The 26384-nt window shown below is 49.9% G+C and overlaps 1 protein-coding gene across 2 annotated transcripts in view; it reads left to right on the top strand.

The window, feature by feature from the left end:
* Nucleotides 1–485: 485 nt before the first annotated feature.
* IL1RAP (interleukin 1 receptor accessory protein) overlaps nucleotides 486–26384 on the top strand; it is a 49912-nt gene continuing 24013 nt past the window's right edge. Inside the window, exons 1-2 of one of the 2 annotated variants that reach the window (XM_054206737.1) lie at nucleotides 486–536; nucleotides 16820–16887. In XM_054206737.1, coding sequence (XP_054062712.1) covers nucleotides 16821–16887 — 67 coding nt within the window. In that variant the 5' untranslated portion in view covers nucleotides 486–536; nucleotide 16820. Of the gene's footprint in view, nucleotides 537–759; nucleotides 906–16819; nucleotides 16888–26384 lie in introns of those variants that run through there. The other variant, XM_054206738.1, reaches the window with a different exon arrangement.

Raw genomic sequence — 26384 nt, 5'->3', positions numbered from 1 at the left:
CCAGTGCAGGGGACGCTGCGCAGTGCTCTCGCCACGGAGCCCTTCCCTCCCAGCACACCTCGGAGGGGAGAAGGGGAAACTCTGCTTTCCGCGGAGTGGGGCAAGCGACCTGCAGAGAGCGGAGGGAGCTGCAGCAGCCGGCCCGCTGTCTGGTTCGGCAAAGCGGGCTGACTCCAAAGGCTTTACGTGTCCCTCGGCTGGCCGGGGGACGGCTCGCTGACTTGGGGCAGCTGCCTGCCCACCCCCCCCCCCGCCAGCAGCTTCCAGCCGGCAGGACCGCTCAGGCCAGGAGAGGGAGCCGTGGCCCGCCTCCTCCCAGCAGGACCCCGCAACCTGCCGGAGGGACCCCGCGGCAGCCTCCCACCTCGCAAACCCGCCTCCCCCTCGGATTCCTTCCCCCCGCCCGGCTCCCGGGAGTGACCCCCCCGCCCCCGGTCGGCGGGGCGGAGCCGGGGAGAGGGGGGCGAGGATCGGGGACGTGGAGGAAGAGGAGGAGGAGAGCGCGGCGCGCAGGACGTGGCTGAGCGCGTCCTCCGGTGAGCCTGGCTGGGTAAGGGGTAGTGCGGGGTATACGCGTGTTTCTGCCAGCGTGGGCGGCGGGAGGGAGGTGCATCCCCGCGGGGCGGGGGAAGGGGCAGGGGGGAGGTCCGGCCCGCCCCGGCCCTGAACTTCCCCGCACTCGGAGGGAAAGTTTCTGGTGGAGGAGGCGGGTTTCGGGCGGTGCTGGGGCCGGGCCGGGGGGGAAACGGGAGGCGGGCGGTGGCGGCGCGCAGCCGGCAGCAGCCCCCGCTCGTCGGGGAGAGAAAGGAGAGGAAGAAGCAGAACCGCTCGGGAGAGCCCGAGGAGCCGCCGCGGCGGCAGCAGCAGCCCCCGGCGTCCCCTGAACGGAGACCGTGAGAGCGAAGGTGCGCGGCCGCGTCCAGCCCCGCCGGGCCGGGGGGTACCGGGAGCCGAGGGACGGGACGGGGGGGCGGCGAGCGGGGGCTGCGGCGGCTGCCGGAGCCGGGGGAGTCCCTCCGCTGTCCCCCGGGAAAGGACGTGGCTGGTGCGAAGGCAAGTGCGAGCCGAGCTGCGGGACCGCGGGTGCGTGTCCCCGCCGGTGCTGCGGCCGCGCCGCCGGTAGCCGAAATGCGGAGTGGTTTGCCGAAATTCCCTCCTTTTGGGCCAGGGAAATTAGGATATTCCTGGCCTGGAGCTCTACGTGCACTGGCGAATGCAACTTTAATTTTCATCGGCGTTGCAAATGCGTGAGCCTCTGGTACCTGTTCTCTTCTGCTGTCAAACAGATCTTTGAAATGGAAGGGGGGGAGGAAGGGGTCAGACTTAAGCCGCAGCAGGAAAATAAAGTGGAAGAGATGCGTCCAAGAAAACAGCCTGAAAGCGATTAGATGCTGGCAGCAAGATGCCTTTTGCTGGGGACAGCTGCCCCCTTATGCGAAGCATTTTGGGGAGGTATCTGGATGGAAGCTGGATGATGGCAACGCCTTCCTGAAAAGGAAAGGGTGGTGTGGGAAGAGATCGTCAGGGCTCCAGTGCTTCAGGTGGCCCTTTTCTGTGCTGGTGTCACTTCCCTTCGTTACAGTGGCAGTGCTTGTCCCTCAGCCTGGGCTGGTTTCTCGGAGTGTGTCCGTACGGTGCTTGGCACAACGGGATCCTGATCTCGGGGCCTCAGGATGTCACTGTAAACTGGTTTATAAATACTCTTTCACATGCACACTCTCTCTTTCCGTGCTAGCCTTTGCTTTGTGAATAACTGGTTATAATGCCTGGATAAAATTCTGGTTTTCTTTACAGATCTTATTTTCCTGTAAAATGATGGCTTTTGTTCTATGTATTTAGTTTTGTTGTCCTAGGAAAGGCTGTTTATTGGGAGATCGCAGCAAGCTCCTTATCATTTTAAAAAAATTATTTGCTATATAATTAAAAAGTACTATTTTCCTGCCACTCCATTTTTAACTGTGGCCCCTCTTGGGTAAGCAGAACTGTCACTGAACTCGCACTTCCATACATAGAAGGATTGTGGGGTATTATTTATTAACTGTGCTGTGGAGAGTCCATATCTCATAACTTAGAGGGCGATTTATAACAGGTTGCTTTTGGCAGCTCCAGAAGATTTACTTGCTGTCTTGCGTTCCTCGCAGGAAAAGCCTCTCCTGTTTGCATGGAGAGCATCACTCCAGCCCAATGGCTTTCTGGTGGGAGGGCTGGCTGCTGGGAAGGGTCCTGTTTTCTGCCTCCATTGCCTGCCTGTGGTGAGCAGGGGAGGGCAAGTGGAGAGGATTAAGCTCTAACACCCGGATACTTTCCTTCCCTGGAAGTAGGTACAGGGTTGTTGCTGTCATTGGGAGCACCTTCTCTGTAGGAGCAGATAAGGATGCGGGATAACAAGGGATGTGGAGAGTAGGGCTGTGAGGACTTGGGGTGGTGGAAGCCCGCAGGGCACTGAAACGATCAGGAAACATTAAGGTGGGAGCCGCTGCATGGAGGTGGAGCAGGGAGCTGTGGGGTGAGAGGTTAGGTTTGTAACGCAATGCTCTGTGCGAGGCAGAGGGCAGGTCTACATGCACGCAGCCCTGTGACTTTCTTTCCATGTCTCCAGATATGTAGCTTGAGTTTGAAGTGCCTATGTATTACATAGGAAGAGCTGTGCTTGCTCGAGTCTGCCCATGCCTGGTCCCTCCAGAGTCCGCGAAGGAAAGCTTGTGCATTACACACCTCTGGGCTCTTTTCTTCCAGACCTCCAGGGCTCTGCGCAGGTATCCTGCATCTGAGCATTAACAAGTGTGCAGCCGGGACGAGTACTGCGCTGGTCCGGGCTTAAGCAGGCTCATTCCCTGAGTCAGGTAGCGCTACCCCAAAGTGCCTGGCGGGAACACGTGGGTAAGAGAGGCTTCAGAGGGTTGTGAGAGCCGTGTGGCAGCGTGTTGGATGGTGCCAGGATACCTGGGGATATGGGAAGTGCCTCCTTCTTGGTCCCAATGCTGTAATTTTAATCTCTGAAATATGCATATAGGAGGGAGGCAGAGAGAGTTTGTCCCAGCTCTATTCCTTCAAGACCTGCATGTGCCAGATGCCAGGACTGGGGAAGAAGCATTTCATTCCTTCAGAATAAGAGGCCAGAACGTGTTCTTTTATTCCTTCTTCTCACTTATTGTTATGTTTGGATTGTTGTATTGGTTATTTTGGCAGCTATATGATTCATCTTCCTTTCCCCCTCTGTCCTGGGTCCCCCACTGTTGTCAAATGTCCTCCCATTTCAGCAAGACTCTGGCTTGCAAAAACTTGCCATGAAGATAACCCTTTGCAGCTGGCGGTGTGGGAGAGGAGGTGTCCTGGCTTGGCTCTCAAAGCACAGGTTGCACTAACAAGGTGGACGGTTAGGAAGATTATAACCAGCATGTGAATGCGTTCACATGTGTGTGAGCATCCGTGCTGTCCGGTCTTTCTTTTCATCGTACAGCAACAGGGAATGCTTCGGGAATAAAAATAGATGTATGGAAAAGCCTATATAAGCTGAAATCTGTGAACAGCGCCACGTTATCTGGGAACTGAAACACTTTCTACAGCGGAGCTCGCAGTTCAGACATTGCCTGCTCTCCTCTTTCCTCCCCTGCCTTTCTCTTGACGCAGCTCCTGGATTTCACTGCCCCCATAAGCAGAGCCAAGAGCCGTCTCCTCTCTGCTGCTGGGTGGACGCAGCCTGGCCGGTAGCATCTCTGTACCCGGGAGGTGAGAGCTGGTCCTCCGGCTGCGGGAGGTGGTCCGGATGCAGAGCGGAAGGACGGCAAAGCTGGCTGTCCCGTTTGCCACGCTTAAGCTGACCCCTTCGCTGGTGCCAGCTCTGCAGCCCAAGTGGAGCTCGGGGGCCCAAGTGCAGGTGGGCTTCTTGCCCTCCACGGTTTGTAACCATTTTGTTCTGCTCCGCCGTCAGCAAAATGTACAGCAGAGATTTGGTCGCTGCTAAACTGGAACAAAACAACTTATTTTGGGGAGGTATTTTAGGATTTCTCCCCCCTCTCTCAGTGTTTTTGCAAAGCAGAAGGCTAATCTCACGTTTCTCAGCCACAGTTTTGTTACGTGTAGGGCTTTTGCATGCGGCTGAGCCACATGTACTCTCGGAGAGAGTGCAAAAAGGAAACGGATTCAGGGAAATCAGTTCAATTAATTCAATTCCCAAAAGCCTACACTTTTGGGAATTTTGACCTTAGCCAGTGCATTTGCTACTTTCAACCTCAGAGGTCCCAATGAGACACAGGATATTAATAAATTCAGAGTCTTATGTGACAGAAAATAAAATAGAGGAACAGGAATGTGCAAGCATACGTATTTTATTATAGGGTTCCTTAAAAATAGTTGCTGGTAAAACAGGATTTCTTCTACAAGGGAAGAATCATATCTTTAGTCAGTCCTTTGTTAATTTAGCAACTCTCAGTTTCATCAAATGGGGACTGTATCCCCAGGAATTCCTTTGACACAGGTTTCCCCTGAGTCCGGATGATTATCCAACTACAATTTAAAGAAAATTACAGCAGGATAACTAAAGATAGAAGTCTCTGAGAGTGTTAGGAAAAGAGAAGGAAAAAGCGTGAGAGAGCGAGAGCTTCGCTTTCTTGTGTGAGTAAAACGCAGAGAATTATGCCAGTCCTTAACTTTTGTGGTGAGTGCAGTCACAGTTCCTGGTGTCGGGGCTGGACCTGCTTGCTTTCCTTCCTGCTTGCTTTCCTTCTACTTCTCTCTCTTTTTTCTTATGTGCTGATTCTATATTTCCTAGAATCACAGAGTATCTTGAGTTGGAAGGGACCCATAGGGATCATCGAGTCCATCTCCCTAAATATTTATATGAAAAAACATTGATTCTTATGGAGTCTTTTTAGATTTGCATGTGTTAACAAAAAGGATCGTTAACTTAAAAGGTCTGTTCAAGGCAGAGAATTAGAGATTGCCGTGAGCGCCGGGGCTGGGCGAGGGGAGTGGCGGGTGGCTCCTTCTCCTGGGAACACCATTACCTTGGCAATGCCACCCAGAGCGGGGTCACCCCGAGCTGTGGGTCAGCGGGTTGCGTGGGCACAAGCCGGGAGCTCCGTGTTACAGCCTGGAAGTACCACGGTAAAAGGCTGGTTGGTAGCTTGGCGTGAAGCTCCCTGGGCAGCTTTGTTGTGCAACTGAAAGGCAAAGATACACCACGAATCACACACTTGCACAAATACTTTAGAAGCCTCTTTAGCTCTACTAAGCCGAGGTGTTATTAGAATTAGAAGAGGACTTTAAAAAAAGAAAAAAAATAAGTTTTAGTACCTCTCTGTGTCTTTAACTAGAAGAGCTATGTGTATTTTTTGTGGATTTTTTTTTTTTCCTCCTGGTTTTGCTTAATCCCTTGCATGACTGAGACAAAAGTGTAGCAAACTCTCGTGACTCTCTTAGACCCGATCCTGGCCACTCACAGGGATGTGATATTTTCAGCTGCTCAGAGGATGATTCTTACATAGTCGATCGACTTGTGTGTAAAAGCTTGCAAAACTGTGACCTAAATGTTTATCCTTAGTGCTGACAGAATGCTGTGGAGCTGTTTAACTATGTATTTATAACAATTATGCTGCTTGGCGAGAAAGACGTGACGTTTTCTTCTCAGAGGGAATTTTTGCTCTTTTTGCCTTTTTCTGCCTGTGATTTGTGGTTATAGTTGCCTTTCTTTATCGTTTTACCTTTTGTCCTAGATGTAAATAAAGAGCTAATTACGGTTAATCTCAGTGCAAGGGAATGAAATTTTTAAAGAGTGAAAAATAACTCCCATCTGTTAGATTTTCAGTAGCGTTTTGGGGTTTGCTTCCTCCTCGGAAGGAAGCCAAAACTTATCTTGCTCAATTTAAAGTTTTCCTTGCAATATTTAAACTGGATTTTTAATCATTTAAAAAACAAACAGAAATGGAAATAGCTTTTCAAATTATGTTTGGCCATGTTCTTAATGTGCTGGTTGCTAAAACCTGAAGAGCTTTGTCATATTCCTAACAAAATGAGTTGAAATCCCACTACCAAATTCTATAGGAACAGGTCTGAGACCTTACTCTGGATAAGCATCTATTTTTCATAGTGTTATATTGCGTTTCTGTGTTTCCTGCCTGCTGGGGCTTCATGCGCCCAACCAATCAGCCCCAAAATGACTCGTTCCAAGGGAACTGCTGCTTAAGTAGTTACTATTTAAGACAGGCTCAAAACCCAAGTTTTCCGTGGTGGTTATGTGATACATTTAGCCCCATCAGCTCCAGTGACTGCTGAGCTCAGGGAATTAATCTATACTTTGCACTCACGCGTTATCTTTCATCTCAGCATCTCTAAGCACTTTAGAGACATTAAGATGCACAGCTGTGGTGTGAGGTGGGGAGAGGGCTGTTATAAAAGTGGCTGGGGAAACAGAGGCACAGATTTCAGAAGCTTCTGCTAATGCTCGCGGTTCAGGGGACAGCCATTCATAAGCTCTCTGATGCCTGATTATCAGGGAGGCACTGCGATTTTTCATGCGCTACAGTTGGTGATTGATGTCTCTGTAGGCTTCGTGTAGATTAACCAGAAACTCATATTGCTACCCTAAACTAGTTGACTGTTTTGAAATCTTCAACCTTAGACACTTACGGGAGCATAGTAAATGGCAGTGGCAGGAGCCCATATTTCTAGTTATTTTTTTTTCTGAGCTTAGCCCTGTTGCAAAAAGCAAATCTTGCAAGGAACCAAAAGTAAAACAACCTCACCTCCATCCCACCATAGTAACAACCAGGGCCCCACCTACATGAATTTATCAGCAATCTGTTGATTCAAGGCTCTGGGATTTGTAGAGAATAGTTATTCTGACAGTAAGAGCTGTACAAATTCACCCTAATATAAATAATTGGATTTGTTCTGTTGAGAAATAGCTGCCTCCCCCCTCTTCCTTCAAGCACAGACAACTCCCAGCCCTTGTTTGTAAGGAGGGATCCGGCTAATGGGAGGAGGATGTATGTGTTGCTGCCCAGCGTGGTAACGTTGGCAGGCTATGAAGGGCTTGTTGGGCACCCAACCTCTTTGAGTGAGCACAGATGTGCTGCTGCATCCCAAAACGTGTTGCTCCAGCAAATTGTTCTGGATGCAGTCGAACGGGACAGGGCTGATGGGTTGGGGTGACTGAAGGACGTGGCAAAGCTCAGATTCCACTGGAGTAACATCTCCATGGACTGGGTTGTCTTTCCCTCTCGACCATTTTCCCACAGAAATAAGCGCAGACTCAGCGCATTTACCTTTCTCCACCTTCCTCGTTCTCTCTCATGTTTCCATGTGGGCTTTAGGGAGACTTTGTTTAATTCTGGCTCCCTGGGAGGTTGCACACACACATACACCCCTGACCCAAGGCCACAGAGAGGCAGAAATGCTTTTCTCCAGATTTATTGTGTCCTTCTCTTCTCCCATTGCACAGGAGAGCTGCATCTTGGCTTTTCAGGCCTGGGTTGTGGCTACGCAGGAAGGCAATGTTTTACCCTTTCTAAGCTTCCCCCCCGCCTTGTCTGCCAGTGCAATGACACTGTAGTTGTTGACAAGAAGTGTCAAAGAGCAAGAAGGAAACAACCCAACTTTCCAAAGATGATCAGTGATTGCTTCCTCTCCATGCCAAGAGGTGAGCCATCCCAGGGCTAGGGTCAGTGCAGATTGGAGAATACCAAGGCATCTGCTTCCTGGCATTGAAAGTGCTCAGAAATGAACATTTTGGAGACTTTTCAGATTTTTGGCCCTTGGCAGCAGGGTTTTAACACATAGTGGTATTTCCTCCTGTCACTGTTCCTTGTAGCCTTTGGAAATGTCAGCGGTGCATATATTGCCTTTTGTTTGTCATTCAGCAGGAGAAAGGAATTCATTGCCCTCGTGAGATCAATCATGTTCTCCCCAAATAATTAATATTGATGACAATCACAGCATACTGCTGCCTGCAGCTCCCTCTCAGCCTTCCCTCTGTGTAGGTGCTGCGGGTCACAGATCGGACCTTCTCGCAGGAGGCTCCTGGACTTGAAAATTCAGGGTGCCATTGTTTGAAGGTTGAATTTAGAGCTGGGCTGATGGGGCCGATGCAGTCAGAGCCCGAGCAAGTTCCCTGTGGTGGTGCAACCTCATATTTGCAGAAGGACATGTTAGAGACATGGGGAGCAAATGTGATACACATGACATAGGGAGGATTGTCTCGTTCTGCTTCTCTTTTCCTCCTTTGTTTCTGTCTGTGCCCAGATTTTTCTAGTCCCGTTTGCAGAGTGCCGCTGTGGTGTGCTGATCAGAAAGGGGCAGGTGGGCAGAAGTTGCTGTGATAGTCACCAGGAGGACCAAGTGGGTGGGATGGGGACACGGAAGCCTGTGTGAGGGCTGGAAGGACCTCTGGAGAACTGCTTGTGAGTGGGGTGTTGTCCTGGGAGAGGCAGGTAGCTCCTGGGCTTTCAGTGCCTTTGCTGTTCCTTTTTCTAGTGCTTTAAATTCTGCCCCGGATTGGTGTGTAAAACACACTTACAGAGCAGCCTGTCTGAGCTGGAGGAGAAGGGATGAAGCATCTTCACACCTTATTCTAGTTTGCTGTTTTTTCTTACAAGGCTAAGTGCAATTACACTAATGTGATTAATGTAAGTGCCAGGTGTGGAAACACTGTGTGGCCCAAAAGTGAAAAAGAAAAAACTCAGCTGATTTGCTTTTACCCTTGAATATGTTGCTCATCCCAGGATACCTAGAGTCGCATGAGGAAGTCCTCTTTTTACACTGCAGGGAGAGTTGGAGACGGGGTCTTCACTGCTGGCAGCAGCATGGGTAAAACTGCCGGCAGTGCTGGAGACATCGCGGTCTGCCTGGGGGATATTGTGGCAATGGCACGGGGAAAGAGATACTTGGAAAGGGGAGTGAAACACGGTGATGTTGTGCTCCAGAGCACGGTGGTGCTTGGAGGCTTGCTGTGTCCCTCTTTGGGGGAAGAAGAAGGGGAAGATGTTGGTTGAATACGGAGCAGCCATCCTGGGAGTCTGGTCTGCAAGCACTGAGGGCTATAAGGAGAGGAGATGAGGTGAAAGAGCAGGTATGTAGCTGGCAGCAAGGGCTTGAACTTAAGAAAAGAAACTCCTGGAGCAATTTTTGAGACCGAGAACCTGTTGCAGCCAGTGCCCGGCAGAGCCAGTTGCAGCCCTGGTTGTGAGGATGGAGATGTGCAGTGGGGCTGCAGAGCACTGGCTGTGCCGGGCTGGGCTTGCCAGGAGACACCTCGCCTGGGAAAGCTGCTCTGGGCTTCAGGAGTCCTGTGAAAGGCAGTAATCCGAGCTGATAAACCTGCTCGAGTCGGTATCGTGTTCTCTGGGTTTAGAGATTGAGGTTGAGCTGCCTTGGCGTTGCTGCTGTGCAATCAGTTGCACGGTGTGGACGTGCTGTTACGTCCACCGGGACAGTGGGATTACCTCTTAGGGAAGGCAGTGGAGTTGCTTACATCTAAAAGCTATTAAAAAGGTCAGGAGGCAGAATATATAAATTAAATGTTCATTCTCAGATGTCTCCAGGTGTTCCACGAGACCTAATCAGGACTTTTCCAGTGAGGGAGGAATCTCAACTCTGTATTCCTTAAGTCTCCTCAGGTCTTTGTGCCATGCTGGTTGCAGATTTCTTTTTTTTTTTTGTTGTTGTTTCTTTTTCCCGGTGCAAAGATTAGTTTGTCAGTTTACTTTCTGGTAGCGCGATATGTGGGTATTTCTCAGAGCTCTCCTTTCACTATAACATCACCGTCCAAAATAGAAGCATTGTGTCTGGCTTCATGGAAGGTCTGAGCGCTCTTTGAAGCTCTGTTGGAAGCTTTTCATTCCCTGGCTATTCAGACTTAAAAAATAGACTATCTTGGCTGGATATCTTTTGCTTGAGCGCAGAAGTGCTCTTGTAGATTGGTGTTTGAACCGCTTGCTGGCCAGCGTGTATGCATTTGCAATCCATGCTGTTTGACTTCAGAACTGCGGCTCAACCTGCCCCTCTTCAGCCCACTCCGCAGATCTCTGGATGATAGTCCCAGCTGTTTATTTGTCTTGTCCAGGTGTGCATATATTTTGGAGAGGTGACGGCTTGTTGAGCTGGTTTATTTTAAATGTATGAAATGCAGCATGCTCTGCCTGCTAAACAGCTGCCAGAGTAGAATCTGTGGCACCCTGGGCTCCAGCAGAGCAGTGTGCGAGATCTGTAGCATTTGTGCTTTGCCAAGTCCTGAGAGGACCCCAGGAGAACTGAAAAAAGAAAGGAGGGGATGCTGACTTTCTTCAGATGTATTTTCAAGCCTGCCACACTTCTTTCCGTGTGTTCTGTGTTGCACTTTTTTCCTTTTCTCCTGAGAAGGGGAGAAATAGCTTCTTCCTCTGAATTCTGATTATTAGTGTTAAATCTGTTGAGCCAAAAGGACACCAGGAGATGGTATCTAAATGCCAATAGCGGATCACAAATTCCCCGCCTGGCATTCGCCTCCGTGTCCCAAACATTGGCACTGGCAGAGGCGAATTTTGCACTACCAAGGAAGCTCCCAGAAATGACTCGCTGTTAATGAACGTCTCCCCGCTTTTCCCCAAGCCTCTGAGCTCGGGCTGCTGCCTGCTCTGCCCACGGGAGCTCTTGGTGCTCTGTGAAGGTCAGCCTTGCTCCTGCCGTGTGCGCTGCGGCGTTCAAGGAGAAATAGCTTGGGACCACCGCCTGGCGTGACCCCACAGTGTTCATCCCCGTGTTGGGGATTTAGTAAAATGTCATTATTAAAAAGCCAACAGACTGCAGCCCTTGGCCTGGATGTGCAGTGCCGGAAGCCAGGGAGAGGCAGTGGCAGGTGATGGGCAATGAAGCCACCTTGGATGTTTGGTGTCATGTCCTCAGCTGGCAAAGGGCTGCCTGAGCCACTGGCTGAGAAGACTCTTTCCATATTTTTCTTTCTTTTTTTTAATTTTATTTTATTTTTAATTCTTCTGGGTACTTGGTAGAACCTGGGTGTAAAGCTGCGTGTGAGCACTGTAGCTCCGCAATGCCGAGAGCCAATGCTTCCAGGTCCTGTGTGACAGTGGCCAGCTCTGGCCAAGGAAGACAGAAGATACTTTGTGCCAGAGACGAAGGAGACCTCTCACCAGGGCAGGTTTCCACCTAACAACCAATAGTTACTTCCCCCCCCCCCCAAACCTCTGCAAAAGCAGGGGTTTAATATTTGCTGTGATTCAAACTGGTGAAAAAGTTTCACTCTGCTCAAATCTAAATGTTTCCTTTGGTTCTGATGATATAAATTGTTTTTATAATAGAAACATTCCAGAACAAAATCCGTTCAGCCCACTCTGTTGTCAGGCAAGTGGTAGCCTGGTGGGTGAAGCTACCCCGGGAAAAGTGAGACTTCAGCATCGATCTCGCAGGTCCCTGCAATGGATGTCACCATTAGATGTGCCGAGTGGGTCACACTGACCGCTCCACGGTATCCCTGACTGCGGGCCAGGCTTCGGCCCTGGCTGATTCCTGCTGAAATGTGCCTGGCTGTTAAGGAGATGCTGCCGCCAAGACAAATTGTGCTCCCTGCCCTTAGGAGAGAAGCGAATGTTTTCCCGGGGGGCAGCGTTGGGGTCCTTTGGTCAGTCAGTGTGCCTGCATTTGGAGTGATGAGTGTGGCGTAGCGGGCACAAGAGCAAGGAGAGTGCTCTGAGCCGCTTATGGCGGTTCATCATCAAATTGCTGCTTGTTTCCTCCCCGTTCTGTTCCTGGAAGCTGTCTGGGAAGGAAAATTTTAATGAACGTGCCGGTTCCTCCTGGGGAGAAAAGGCTGGGCTTCCCAAACCCGTCGCCTGTCTTTCTGCCTGGGTCCCCGGAGATTTTGGTGTAAGGCTGTGTTGCTGGGGAGGGCTGCCCGCAGGACGGGCCGGCTCGCGGCAGGGGTGGCTCTGCTTCAGGCAGGGACAGGAGTGGAAACGCTGATGCCGCGGCAAAGGGCGGTGCTGTACGGTGCCCAGATGGCCTCCGGAGGAGAGGCAGGGTCGGAGAGACGCCGTGCGAATCCCGGCTAAGTGGCACCCAGATGGTTTATGCTACAGTAATTCCCCCCCTTTGTCTGACTTACTCCTGCACATACTGAAAAGCAAAAGTGTTTCCTGGAGGGCTGAAGAGCCTTTTCCCACTTTCCATTAGTGTTTTTTGCTATTGCTTTTCTGCAGCTGCTTTTGCAGGCTGCCCTTTGTCTGCCTTTTGGATTCTTTGAATTTACTTGGACTGTACATCTATTTTCCCCATAAGAAAACCCAGCAAACTCATCGAGCAGCCTTCTCCGGTGCTGCTGTGGGATGATGCTGGGACCCAGGGCTTGTGGATACATGGCAATGTGGGAGCAGAGGGGCTGTGCCCCACTCCCAAGCGCCAGCCCTGCTCGGCAGCCCATCAGCCTTCGGCCCCAAGTCCACGAGGTGTTGAAGCAAAGCATTTCCCAAGCTAGCCCACCCTGTTTTTTGCTAGCCTTCCTATGTCTGCATCCCTTTTCCCGGGGCCAGTCCTGTGCTTTCACATGCTTTTTGACTCGGAGGGATTTAGGACAGAATTACAGAAAGAAAATAATATGTAAAACCTGCTCTGGCCGGTGTTATTTTTTGCTTCTTTCTGAAACGGCTTTATTTGCAATGCCCTTTCAGCCAGAGCACTTAGTGGCAAAGTTTTGAAGGGTGCTTTTGTTCTGTGTGCTGTAGTGTGGTTTCTCAGTCAAAAGCAAAAAACCTGTCAGCTCTCCCTGGGTGTCTGTGGTTAGGAGGGACAAAGGCATTTTCTTGGAAAATGCAGCATTGTTCTGTAGAATTGGTACAATGTCTTTGAGAATAGGTGTGCAGTAGTTGCTTTGAGTGCAGCTCTCTTCGTTAATTATTTGACATCTGTCTTGGGTTTTATAATCATTTGGAAAACGCGTAGGCTTTGCAGGGTCCATGCTGCTAAAGGCAGGAGTGAACTAGGTCTGTTTGGGAAGGGTGTTTTCTCTGAAAATATTCATGTTTTTTTCTGACATAAAGGCCAGCATCAAATGAAAAACTGAACCTTTCCGCCACCTCTGCTTTTAAGAGCAGGAGACACCTCCATGGCTGTGTCCCCCCCCCCCCCCTCCCCCGCTCCTCTGTGCTCCCCGCTACAAAGAAGGTGAAAGTTTGAAGAAGAAAATGCTCAGGAACGAAAAGAAAATGCTTTCTGGTTTGAAACAAAATGAACATTTCAAGTAAGTTCCTTTTAAAAAAAAAAAAAAAATATATAATTCTAGCAACAGCAGTGATGGATTATTTTTCTCCAACTGCTCTATGAATTATTATTATCAAAATGTTAGTTTATGGAGACGTTAAGAACACCTCAGAGTATGCTGGCCTTGTGAGACGTTCCTGGAGCGTGGAGGATGTATCAGAGCTCTCCAGCCTTCTTCTGGCTGCTCTGATTGCCCGCTTCCTAGCTGCGGTGTGACTTCCGAGCTGCTATGCCCTTCTGCTCGCAGGTTTTACTCCTGGCTCCCTGTAGCGTTTGCTTTTTATTTTATTTGCTTGTGTACGAAAGGTGAGGTTGGTGACCTTTTTGGGTGAATCCCTCCGCTGCAGCCTGGGGTTTGCACTCCCTGACCTTCGGTTCTGCTCCTTTGGTTGCCACCGGAGATGCCGGCGTTTCAGGGCAGTGGCACCAAATTGTGCAAGAAGTTCATTAGGCACCGCTGGAATTGCATCATACACAGGCAAAATGGCAACACGCATTCTGATGCCACGAAACAAGTTGCTGGAAAAGGCTGAGAAACCTCTTCTGTGCCTGGCAAGACCCGGGTGGGTTGTAGTCCTCTGGCGTCAGGTTATTACAGCATTGCAAAACCCACCCTCTCTCCCAGCGGCTGACTGGGTGCAATGTTCTTTTCCTGGCATCGCTGGTGGAATCACATTATCCTCCCCGAAATGAGGGGGAAATGATGGCATCGCGTGACCACACAGCTGCTAGGGGAAGACCTTTCTCTTTGGGGTATATCACAGATTTGGGGCCATTTAGAGCAAAGCATCGCAGTGCTAGCAGCACTGGTACACAAGAACTGGTCCCTGCGCTGTGTTAGTAGTACAAACCATCAGATCCTGTAGCATTAATTACTTTTTTTTTTGTTGTTGTTTGTTTTTTTTTAGTTTTAATAATCATGTGCCACAGGAACGGAGCTGGCCCACAGAAGCCATCCTGCCCTATGGTCCACTTTATCTTCTTCATTGTGTGTGCGAGCTCCCCATTTCTTTACTAAAGGGGGAGAATCCTCTCCTTTCATCTCAGCCGGCAAAAGCTGGCCGTGGTCAGGGCATCCAGGAGGCCGTGATGACTCCCCTTGACCAGTGACTCAATTCACGTGTCTTCCACGGCCCCTTGTATTTTGTGTAGTGCGAGAGCAGCCAGGACTGTGGTCAACTGAGTCCTGTTCCCGTAATGGAGAAATTGGTGTAGTTTAATCTGACGGGCTCTGGGTCCGTCTGTCTCCGCCGATAAGATCTCTGGAGAGCCTGGAATGAACCAGAAGTAAATCATGCTGGGCAGGGCTTCTTGTTTCTTGCTCTCCCCAGCTATAAAATCAGAATTTTCCTACTAGCAGGCAGAGCATGGAAATTTTAGATACCTTGCTTGTGGGGGAACAGAGACCTGGTGGCTCTTTGAGACAGTTGAAAGGAGCATGTTCCTATGAGCATAGTTAATGGATGTAAATATTAGCTCGCTGCAGGGCTCATGTATCACTGAGTGAAACGTAGTAGTTTATTTTGGCCTCGGGCCACGTAAATGGCCTTGCTCTAAAGGAGGGAAACTCATCCAAAGTCAGTAGTTGTTCCTGCTTCCTCCAGGGCTGAATTCAGTCTGATTTGTGCAAAATGCAGGAAAGAATCACTGGAAAATAAGGGTGAGTTAGGACACACTGTGCATTTATCTAATGACAAATGGAGAGGGAACCGCGAGAGGCCTTTGTTATGGGAATGATCCCCCTCACTTGTTTACGCTCCCTCTCTTCCAGCATCTGAATTCCCAGAAGTTCCTAAATTCCCCCCCAAAGTGCAGCATGTTGGTTCTGTCTGTGCAATCTGATGGCATAAAGACGTTTTATCTTTATTCAGCGCTTCCAGAGGGTAGGAGTACTTAATTGTGTTTTCCTCCCTATGGAGTCTTCTTAAGTGACACTGGAAGATGGTTGTAGATGGCAGTAGAGAAGGATTTGATTAGCAGCTGGCATTTCTGTTTGGATGAGGGTGGCAGGGGACAACCAGCCCTCTCAGCTGGACCCCAGGGAAGAAAACTCACCTTCTTCCTGGCTGCTTGCCCGTTTCTGCAGGCTTCTGAGGCAGTCTGCAGCTCTTTGCACGGACCGTGCGGGGAAGAGCAGGCTTGCTCTGGATTTCCTTTGTCTCTTCGAGATCAGCCCAGCAGAGGGAACGCATCGTACAAAGGCTTTTCAGACGCAAGCATTGAAAAGGAAGGATTCAATATCCGCTGCTGGATTTTGAGTAGTACAATTCATGCATCCCATTCTTGTTAATCTCTGCAATCTGTGCAATCTCAGGTGCTCTCTGTTTATGCTTAAGGCCCGTCTGCATAATGTGTGTATCATGGATGGGTTTATGAGGGACATGTTTAAGGGAGCTCTGTGTCTTCTCTCCCCACCCTTTTAGCCCACCCTGATGGAGCAGGTTTCCCTGTCATCTCACGAGCGCGCTCCTGACAGTATCACCATGCTCATTACCGCGTCTGCCCGGCAGAGCTGAGATGCTTTGATGAAGTTCAGCCTTTTAACCATCTCTTCTCCCTTTGTGATCTGACAGCACCCAGGAATATTAAATGCAACCTTCGTCCCATTAATGAGAGCATCTAGTAAATGTCAGCTTTCGTGACTACCAGCTTATAAGTTGCATCCTGGAAAACCTTAGGAACACAGGAAAATTTAATTCTATTGTGTGAGCAGCTCTGAAAGCCGAATGCCAGATACTGGAGCGGGCAGCAAGTGAAACTCTGGCAGTGTACATTTATCTCAAATTACAGGAAATTGTGCTCCACAGCAGGAACAGAGAAGTCTGGGATTGTTTTCTGCCTATCAAAGTGCTGCTTTGAAAGTATAAACCTTTGTTCAGATCACTTTCGAAAAGTGTCCAAACCTGGCACTTGTTTACTCTTGTGAGGTGGCCGTTCCAAGGAGGGTTTGACTGGAAAAAGCTTGGAGCTTTGTCCTGCCTTAACCTTCCTGCAGGAATGGGGTGAAGCAGTCGGGACTGGCAGCCGGCCTCTTCGCAGGTCACCAGCTGGCAGACCTTGCAAATCTGGACTGCACCGGTGTCGTTGTCATGCCAAACTGTCAGACGCGTGTTCAGTGCAAATGTGCCTCAGCCACCGCTCACCATTGCCAGTGCTTTCTGCTCTCGTTCTTAGAAACGAGCATGTGTGCTGGCAGAATGAGGTCTTGGCAAAGGACCTTTTGTGTTTTGGGAGTCAAAGCTTGGGATTTCTAGCTTGCAAGCATCTACCTTACTCCTTGTGCTCGTGGACATAGACTATTTCAGTGACTTAAGTCAATAGGCTTGGCTGTTGTCTTCTGAGCCATCACCTCCCAGGCTTGGAGAGCTCACGCAGCTGCCTGTGGGCAGGACGATGCTGCCATACAGATGCTTTTCTCACAGCATCTTAATGAAATAAAAAAAAAACATACCAGAATAAAAGGATCGTTGGGTGGGCAGAGGAATAAACCCATATACTCAGAGTTAAACAGTTGTCTGCAGTGATGAAATCTTGTAAAATAACCATAAGGTCTGTGTGTGCTTTGTCTCTGCAGGATGAAGATGGTGGGTGCCCTGTTGATTATGCTCTGGCTGTGCACGGTCGCCCTCGGCAGCGGCTCTGGTAAGGACATAGCATGCGATGGGTCTGCCCGGTTATCGCGGGAAGAGCTGATCTGAAGCCGGAGGAAGAAAACTGGCTGCAGTGATTTTAAGCTTTTACAGTATTCCTGGATGAAATGGCCGTGTTTATAATACTTGAGCAAAACGCACGAGCACGGTGTTAGCTCTGGGTGGGTATTGTGTAACGTTCACCTATAGAGGCTACCAGCATTGTGCAAATGGGTGCTTAAGCCAATAACAATAAGCACCATCTCAACCTAAAAGTGCTTTGTAAATTCAAGCTGCCCACTTGGTCAATTTTGTTATTCCCCTTCTGCGAGGGGTGACATCAGGGCTCGGCACGTGGCGCTGGCTTGTTACCGCGTTGCAAGCAGGACCCGGGCTTGAACCTGAACTCTGCTATTCCCGGTTGGATCCGGAGGGGGTTGAAATTGTGCCTCTCGGATTCTGACTCATGCCTCAGCAACGCAAGGGGAGAGGGGAACTTCTTGAGTAAGAGGAGCTCTCATACCCATCTCACTGAGTCACTTTCCTGACAGGAAATATGTTGTCATGCTCGCAGCTCCTCTGGCACGCGTTCAGCCCGGCTCTGGTGAAGAGGCAGATTGTGTGCGTCTCGGCTCTGGACTTCCTATTTGGGGGTGGAAGGGAGACAGCATGATTTGCAGGAGGCGAGTGGAGAGGGGGAGGGAGGAAAGAACAGGCGCTGGCTTTATAGGGGGAAATATTCAGAAATAAAGGCTGTGCAGGGGATCGAGCAAATCCCTCCCCTGCCCATGAGCCCTCGCCCCTCTGCAGCGCTGGCGAACAAGTGGTTATAATACCCTGGGCAGATGAACAGTTCTTGTTTTGTTGTCTCTTGGACCATGCTGGATTATCGGGGCCAGGTTCACAACTCACACCTCGGCAAGGTTCATCTCAGTGCAGGACTCATCGCAGAGGCCAAAAGTTTGGGAGGCTTTTCTCCTTGGGTTGCCCAAGGGCTGCAGACATTCACAGTAGGGTGTAGCCTTCAGTAGGGGATGTCCCATCCTGGCTAACGGAGGCCTGGTGGAACCGGTGAGCAATGGGGAAACAGTAAAGGAGAAAAATGATGATCAGAGGGCTGGAGCACCTCTCCTATGACAGCTGTGGTGGTTCAGCCTGGAGAAGAGACAGCTCTGGGGAGACCTTATAGCAGCCTTCTAGTACCTGAAAAGGTAGGGGGTCCCTGGGGAGGGGCTGTTTGCAAAAGCATGTAGCGATAGGACAAGGCGCAATGGTTTTAAACTAGAGCAGGGCAGGTTTAGATTAGACATTAGGAAGAAGTTCTTTACAATGAAGGTGGTGAGACACTGGCACAGGTTGCCCAGAGAGGTGGTGGAGGCCCCATCCCTGGAGACATTCAAGGCCAGGCTTGATGAGGCTCTCAGCAACCTGATTTAGTTGAAGATGTCCCTGCTTACTGCAGGGGGGTTGGACTAGATGGCCTTTAGAGGTCCCTTCCAACCCAACACATTCTGTGATTCCATGGAAGAATATATGTCTCAGGTCTTCTTGGCTAAGTGGTAGGTATTAGGAGTGCTTGGGGAAGGAGGGACCCAGCGGCATGAGTTGCTGCTGCTCGCTGGGAAAATCCCTGCTTTGCGTGCGCTTCTGGACGTGCTGTTCTGCTCTCCACCAACGCAACATCCTCCTCCTGCTGAGGCAGCCTTACGACACCCCACGTGCAGTCATCTCGGGCTTTTTCAGAAATGGGAGGGAGGTGCAGTTGAATCAGGATTGCCCGGGAAATGTTAGAGCAACTCTGAACGCTGAGGCTGCCAGCTGGGAGCTGTGAAATGAGCACCCTGGCGTTTGGGTCACACAGCCTCCTGCCAATTGATCTGGCAGAACCCTCCAGGCATTTCTGCGAGGTATTTAGTGCTTTTTAAATATTCCTCCTTTAGCAGAGGTTTTCTCTACGGGGTGGTTAGAGCCCTTGTAGAGTGCTGCAAGAACATAATTGTCAAAGGGTGATGCATGGGACACATGATCAGTTAAAAAATATTTCTTCTGCAAATCCACTGTAGCGTATGCGTTTAATTTTCTGCAGGTCCATGGGTGCCAGACTCGCCCTTCAGTTCAGAGCTCCGTTTTTGTTCCATGGACATCATAAACCACTTTGGGCTGTCAAAACGTCTTTTGTTATTTATGACGGGCTTGGATGGCTGTTTGTACTTGGATGGAGGGGCAGCCGTCTGTGCAGCCCTCTGTTACACTGCGGGGTTTCCTGGGACTGGCACCAAGAGGCAACTGGAGCTCGTTTCACCCTTGCAAAGTCGTAAATACAGAGCAGTGTGGGAGACCGAACATGCTCTCCTAATGTTACAGCATTTGGGCTTGCTTTTTTTTTTTTCTTTTTTTTTTTTTCCCTTCTTCTTCTTCTCCTCAGAGTGGGGAGCGTAGGTGGGGGGAACAGAGCAGAGGTTATCCGGAGCAAATGCAGAAGGGCTGCGCACAGTCTGCAGCTGCCCCACTGGTCTCCTGACACCAAGCGAGGCCATGGATGGGGAGGGCAACCTGGCTTCTGGGATATTTAAGATGGGTAACTTGGGATTTGTCGCTTCAGCTGGATCTTTTTCTGTGTTTTGCTATAATAGTCATGTAATGCTGTATTGTCGGGACCAGCTCTCTCTCCAGCCCAGGCTGACAGGGGGCTGGGAAGGCTGGAGGCAGGAGTCCTGTTGTGGTTTGCTGCTGCTTTTCCTGCCTGCTCCTGCAGCCCTTCCCGGGGGAGCAGCATGGTCAGCAACCCCGACCGGGACTGCCCCAGCCAGGGCTACCGGCTCTGCTGAGTCCCAAGCTCTCTGGGCTTATAGAGGGGATGAGGAGACAACACTTATTAAATTTCAGGTATAAAACACCAGCACTGCTTCGGCCTTTCCATCCAGTTCAGCCATTATGGCTGACACTGTGCCTGGCGGTGTGTCAGAAAGCTTCAGCATTGTGCTTCTCCCTATGTCTGTCTTACTCTTTTCCCAAATTTTGCCAAGAGCAGAGCAATGTGGCTCTAAACATCTGTTCTTTGGGCTCTGCTGTTTCTGCTGTGTATGAAGGCTGGTGCTGGAACAAAATCATTTGCTGAAGGGGAGCTGCGAGCTGGAAGAGGAAAGAAATGTGATCTGAGTAGCGTAGAGTAAAAGACTTGGAGTCTGAGACTGAATTTGTGCCTGAGTCTGCTACTCGCTCATGCCGTGTGCGTGGGCAAATCTCTTCTGGTCTTGAGAATATACATGATGTGTAGTGCCTGGGTTTGAATTCCTTGCTCGTGACCTTTGGGACATTGTTTGCAATGGTATTTGGGGTCTTCTGCTTTCCTTGCCTCAGCGAGGCATCCTTAGATCTCTGCGCTTGTGTTGTAGGATGCTTAATGAACCCGGATGCTCTGATATCCAGAGAAGGATAGCAAAAACCAATGAACCCAGTTTTGGTCTTACAATGATTTCTTTGGCACTACTGAGGTCATATAAATATACACTGGATTAAAAGAGATGAAAAAACAGTCAGACAAAGAACATAACAGCCAGTGTGAATACTGAATAATGTTATCTTCTTGTTTCCAAACAAACCTGGCCCATGTTAGATACCAACTTATTTAAAGATGCAGTTGTAGCTGTGCTCCTTGTTCCGTTTTTGTCTCTCTGCTAACCAGGCTGCTCTCTCATTCTCCAAGAGCTCCCAGATTTCATGGGGCGAGGGCTGCAGGGAGGATCGGGGTTAGGAGTATTGTCTTGGAGCATTAGAAAAGCAGGAGGATATTGCTCCAGGGGAGGAGGAGCAGCCTCACGCCGGTTATCTAGAAGACCCGCCTAGTGTGAACAGGTAGTTGCTGAGCATAAATAGCCATTTGGTGGGAGGAAATATCGTGTTTGCCTAAGAAACTGCTCTGACAGCTCCCCTGGGGGCTATCAGACAGGCTGCGTGGTGGGATGAGCCCAGGACTGGGGCCAGCTTCTGCCTGGAGTGACACCCCAGCATGGCCGGCAGTGGTTGTGAGGCAGCCAGGAGCCTCTGTCCTAGGAGTTTTATTTCTGGCTTTGCTGTTATTTGCTGGATTGTGAGCGTGCATTTTACGCTCTCCCATACCGGCGGTTCTCAGGCACTGCTTTTGTCCCCTCTGAAGTCAGACGTCACCAGTGCTTCTGGATTCAGGTGGTGGCTGAGGCAGTGAAGTTCTGACCGTGGCGAGGCAGACACGGCGGTGGGGTCTGGCCGTCAGAGCTGCCGCCTGCACCGTCTCTTCTGAGTGCTGATCTGCGCTGCATGTGTCTCTCTCACTTAGCGGACAGGCAGAGTAGTTACTTATGGCTAGGGGAAATTTGCAGATTAATAAATTACTGTCTGTAAAACACTTTGAAGATGGAAAGCCCTGTGCAGCTCCTCAGGATTATTACTATATAGCTCTTATTCTACTGATAGGGTTCCAGTGGCCTTATTTGCCTTATGATTTGAGACAGGCCCAGAAGCTGAGAAGCTTATTTTAGTGTGTAAAGTCAAAAGAAAAATAGATTAAACTGCATTATTGTTTTCTAAAGAGACTAAATCCCTCCCCCATCATCTTCTCTTGGGATTTCCTGACTTCCTCCTACTCTTCCAATCTCAGCTTCTTGCCGTCCTAATTTAGGAAGTGATTTTATAACCATCCATACCCATCTGTGAGTTATTGTGGTTGTAGAAGTTTATGGCGCTTGGGGGCATGTGAAGTTATTCGACACCGAGGGTGTTGAGAGGCACACAGCCCTGAAGTGGATGGAGATAAAACCCGCAGAGCGGAGCTGGCCTGGCTGCAGACGCAGAGACGCGGCCGCCCTCTGCACCAGCTGGAGTCGTGCCCGCCGGCGAGATCGGCCCTCGCGTCTGCTTCTTGTCAGCTGAGGAAATAGGTTGTGAGGGGCGAGCCTTGTGCAGGGCGTCAATGCGATGTGACCCGTCTGCGTTGAAGCGCAGAAACGCGTGGAGGAAAGCAGCCCGTTTTGGGCGTGCTGCTGATGGGATATCGGACTGTCGCTTTGGCTCCCCTGTGTGTATCAAATAGGGCGTTGGGGGACACTGAGGACCTGTCTCCTACCCTCCTTATCCACCGCGTCTGCCTGCTGCAGCCACACAGTTGTGCGCTCAGTCTCATACGCTTTATTGCACACAAGTGATTTCTGCCAGGCTCATAGACCCTTTCGGTGCATTTTACTGCCTGCTGCATTTTTTCAGTTCCCATGCTCATCCGAGGACAACTGCTGTAGCATTTTATTTATTTATTTAATGCAGACATCCCCGCGGAGGTCTGGTGGGCAATGCAGAACCGTGGACTGTATTTTAAAGCAGGCAACAGAGACCCTGGCTACGTGCATAAGGAGGCTGCATGGCTTTAACTAAGCCAGCCCGTGGCACTGCGATGTCCCGAGTGCACAGAAGAGCCCCTTCCAGCTTAAGCACAGCTCTAGGCTGGTGCTATTCGGGTAAATCTCCCTTTCATGCTGTCTCTCCTACAGCTGATTTTGCAATGGGCTGCTCTGTTTCCTCTCTGTGTCTCTCCTCCTCCCGTGCTGCTCTGCTTCGCTCCACGCAGCGATTTCCTCAATGAAGTGGGACGGAAAGTAGCCATTTGCTCTTTTTCTCCTTCAGGCTTTGAAGCAGTTCATACCCCTACCTTTATCGTTTTGATCTCAATTTTTAAAAAAGCCTCCAGGAAAACACGTCAAGCTTGCTAGAGAAAACCGGATATTTTTGGGTTGGGTTTTTTTTTTTTTTTGGCCCAGTTGCTGGAGGTAACCAAAATACTCTTTGCCACATGCAGTAAACACAGGCTTTGCGCACAGGTAGAGAGTGAAGGCATGGACCTCACCGTGGAGGAGTTTTAAAAGACACAAACAACAACTACCCCTCTCCATGTTACAGGCTGTGCTTGCTTAGGTAAGGAAACCCTGAGTCAGGAGCTATGGGCTCCCTTACAGAATCATTGTTTTTTGGATGTTGTACCTTGGCTGCTTCATCTGAAGCCAACAGAAGTTTAAGCAGTCAGCTTGGCTTTTGTGAATTTGTCAGAGGCAGACCGTCACACCTGTTTAAACTAGACTTTCAGGATCTAAGTTAAACAACCACAATGCGTGAGTGCTTTTGGAAATGATGAACTGCTCTGCAACAGAAAGTCCTTTTCCTTCTTCCTTTCTCAGCTTTCCTATCTATTCAAATGATAAAAGTGGTTGGGGAGGGAGAGAGACACTCCATCCTCATGTGCAGCATCTAGTGGAGCTGCTTCCATTGCAGCTCGGTGGCAACACAGGAAGAATATGGTGAGACTTGGGAGAAGCATAAAACCACGTTGCCGGTGCCATGGCAGCAGAACCCTGTGGATGGGGCTGGGCTGTGTGCTGTGCATCGGAGCCGGTCACGGGGAGGTCTGTGCCAGGACCACTTCCACTTATTTGCTCTGGTGGAGGGGCTGTGGGAGGAAGGCAATGAGGTTGTGACAGGCCCTTTTGATGACTGGAAGTCAGAGTTCATGCAGCTTCCAGGCTGAGCCTCCAAGGCAGCGTTGAGCTGCGACCAGTTTTTCAGCATCCTCTGACCACTATCACTACTGCGGAGGTAGTGGGAGCAAATCACAGAATGGTAGGGGTTGGAAGGGACCTCTGGAGATCATCTAGTCCAATCCCCTGCCAGAGCAGGGTCACCCAGAGCAGGTCACACAGGAACGCGTCCAGGTGGGTTTTGAACATCTCCAGAGACGGAGACTCCACCACCTCTCTGGGCAGCCTGTGCCAGGGCTCTGCCACCCTCAGGGTAAAGAAGTTCCTCCTCATGTTTAGGTGGAACTTCCTATGCTCAACTTTGTGCCTATTACCTCTTGTCCTGGTGAGAGCCAGCTGATCTCGGCTAGGGCTAATCCAAGTTCTCTGTCATTCCCACCAATTTCAGCGTGTTTGCGTCTGCGCCTTTTCTCTCAGTCCAGGGAAGGTGTTCTCGTTCGGTTTTTTTCCACGTTGTACGGTCACATGGGATACAGATGGCTTGGGAAGCACTGCCCTACCACGCAGCCTAATTGCTCCGTTGCTGAGCAAAGTACAGAGCAAGGGAGCATGGGGTGGTCTTGTGCTGGGTGCGCGCGTGAAAGGGAAAACGCAGGCGTGGTGGGAGAGTGGGTGCTCCTGGCACCAGCGTAAATGGGAAGCTCACCCACGCGTGGCTGCTGGCCACAGCTGGTACCTCCTATGCTCACAACTCCGCCATTCCGCCCACCTTCCTCTGCGTCCTTCTCACTGACTGCTCCGAGTTTAAAAGAGGGTGGGGAAATTTTTTTTTTTTTAAGGTAGTAATGATTAATTCTCGCTTAATCATTTTGCGTGACCAGCTTTTTTCTGCCTTATTGATGCTGATTCTTGCCTCAAACTGACCGCTGGCCTGGCCGTGCTCCCTGGGTGGAGGCTGACTCATATCAGCTTTATACATATACATATCTGCTTTAAGATAACGCAGCCGGGGTGGCCGAAGAAAGTAGGAAGCTGTTGAGATAGTGCAGCCCCGTCTGCTGCTGCTGCTGCCGCTGAAACGGCGTGGGGACACATGCCATGTCATCCATGCGGTGGCTTCGGGTCCTGCCGCCGCTGCACAGTCCTAGTCTGCATGCGAGACAGGCCCCCTCCCAAAATGAGAGATGATTAAGACGGACGCATCGATTTGGCAAATGGCAGGGTAATTTGTGCTGGCATGATAGACGGCCTCTCGTGAGGATGGCTCTTCGTTATTTCTTCACAGAACTTTTAGCTAGGGGAAGCCTTTGGTTGTAGCCCCAGGGGAGGCAAGAGGTGGAAGTGGTATGGAGCTGGTAGGGTTTTGGTGGTTGAGATTTTTTTTTTTTTTTTTAAAATGGAGGTACCATTTTTTAAATGGAGGTACCATGACTGCATAGAAATGCCAAACTGTGGACAAAATGGGACAGCATCTCTTGATGTGGCCTTACTGTGTTTTTCGTTTTTGATCCACGGGTTAAGCAGTTTGTCTCTTCTTGAAAAATCCAAAATAATTGCACCAATTTCATTCCTGTTTTGGCTGTGTGGGTGCTTGTAATGGGTGCTGCAGATGCATCTCAGGGAGCATTTCAGGTGTGTGTACTCAGAGCTCTGTTCCCATGGGGGTAAATCAGTGCAATAAGTGAAAGGCTGGGAAAGGTTTCCAGAAATGTCTGTTTTCACCTTTATGTAGCTGAACAATGCCATTATTATTTTTTTTTCTCTCCCTTCATTTTCTACTTTGCATCTGGAGAAACCGCTTTCTTCAGCTTTGTTTGGCTCCTGAGGAGTCTGTTTTTGGGATACCTGGTGTTATAAGGGTGTTGTAGATTCAGAATCGTAAATGGGACAGATCTGACTATTTCTATAACAGGAGAGGTTTCTGTCCCTTGTATCAGTAGTAGAGATCCCTATGAACACGGATTGCAACATACAGTCCAAGCATTTGGAGTTAACTTTGCCAGTTCACCCAGTTCTGACCGTGCACCGGGGAGGAGCAGCAGTGCAGCAGCCTGCTCTTATCTTTATCTCAAGGCACATGAAATCAAGATGAGCATCCTCGCCCTGACCTTTCTGTCTTGTGCTTTCTCTTCCAATGCTGGAGGTGGCTGTTTCCTTCTACCATGCAGCCTCCCTCCAGCCTGCATAATCCTCCTCCCTTTTTCCCAAGCAGGGCTGTGGAAACAGGACCGTTTTTTTGCCTTTTTTCTTCCTGCATTGTCGGTCACAGGTAGGTATTATGGGTCACCGACTGCCCTGCTGTGTGATTACAGAGCACCCGGCAGTAAGACGGGTCAGCTTGAGGCACCTGCAGTACCCCTCATCGGTAATGAGGAAAAAATGGCTTCTTTCAAAAGTGTTCCGCAGAGGCGTTTCTGGGAAGATGCGTTTGTGGGATGGTGGGTTTTTAGAGAATTTTATTGTATCCCTCAGTTACGTGTGTAGTGCTCTGTTTGCTGCGGCGTGGAAGGGACCATGGAGTAGTGTATCGCTCCCCCATCTCTTGACTGGTGTCCGTTTGTTACCGAGCCACGGAAGTCAGAGCATGAATGCTGATCCCACTCAATTTAATCAGAAGCTGCGCTTAATTCCAACGGCTGTTTTGTGCAGGAAATGTTTCAAGAGAGAAGAAACTCACTTCCTAGGCTTAGCCAGTGGAAACAGGTGCGAGTTGCTGCAAATGGGCACAGCACTTTACAAGTTAGTGCTGTTTCTCACAATTAGAACTGGGTTCTTGCATCTCCTTTCTGCAATGCCCCCTCAAATATTGTTACAAGAGTAAGGATATATCAACATATGTGTGTGTGTCTGTGTATATATATATATATTTTTTTTTTTTCATACTGGGAGCTGCTTTATGCCAATGAGGATCAAGTGCGAAGGCATGCCATTTTTACAGCCTGTCTCCAGTTTGTGCTGACACCCAAGTAGCTGCATACTGGTGTTAGCAGCAAATAGGCTCTAAATATCCCAC

This window comes from Rissa tridactyla, chromosome 6, assembly GCF_028500815.1.
Source record: "Rissa tridactyla isolate bRisTri1 chromosome 6, bRisTri1.patW.cur.20221130, whole genome shotgun sequence".
NCBI classification, from domain to species: Eukaryota; Metazoa; Chordata; class Aves; order Charadriiformes; family Laridae; genus Rissa; species Rissa tridactyla.
The sequence above is the reverse complement of the archived record's forward strand: the minus strand, read 5'-3'. Positions and strand labels throughout refer to the sequence as shown.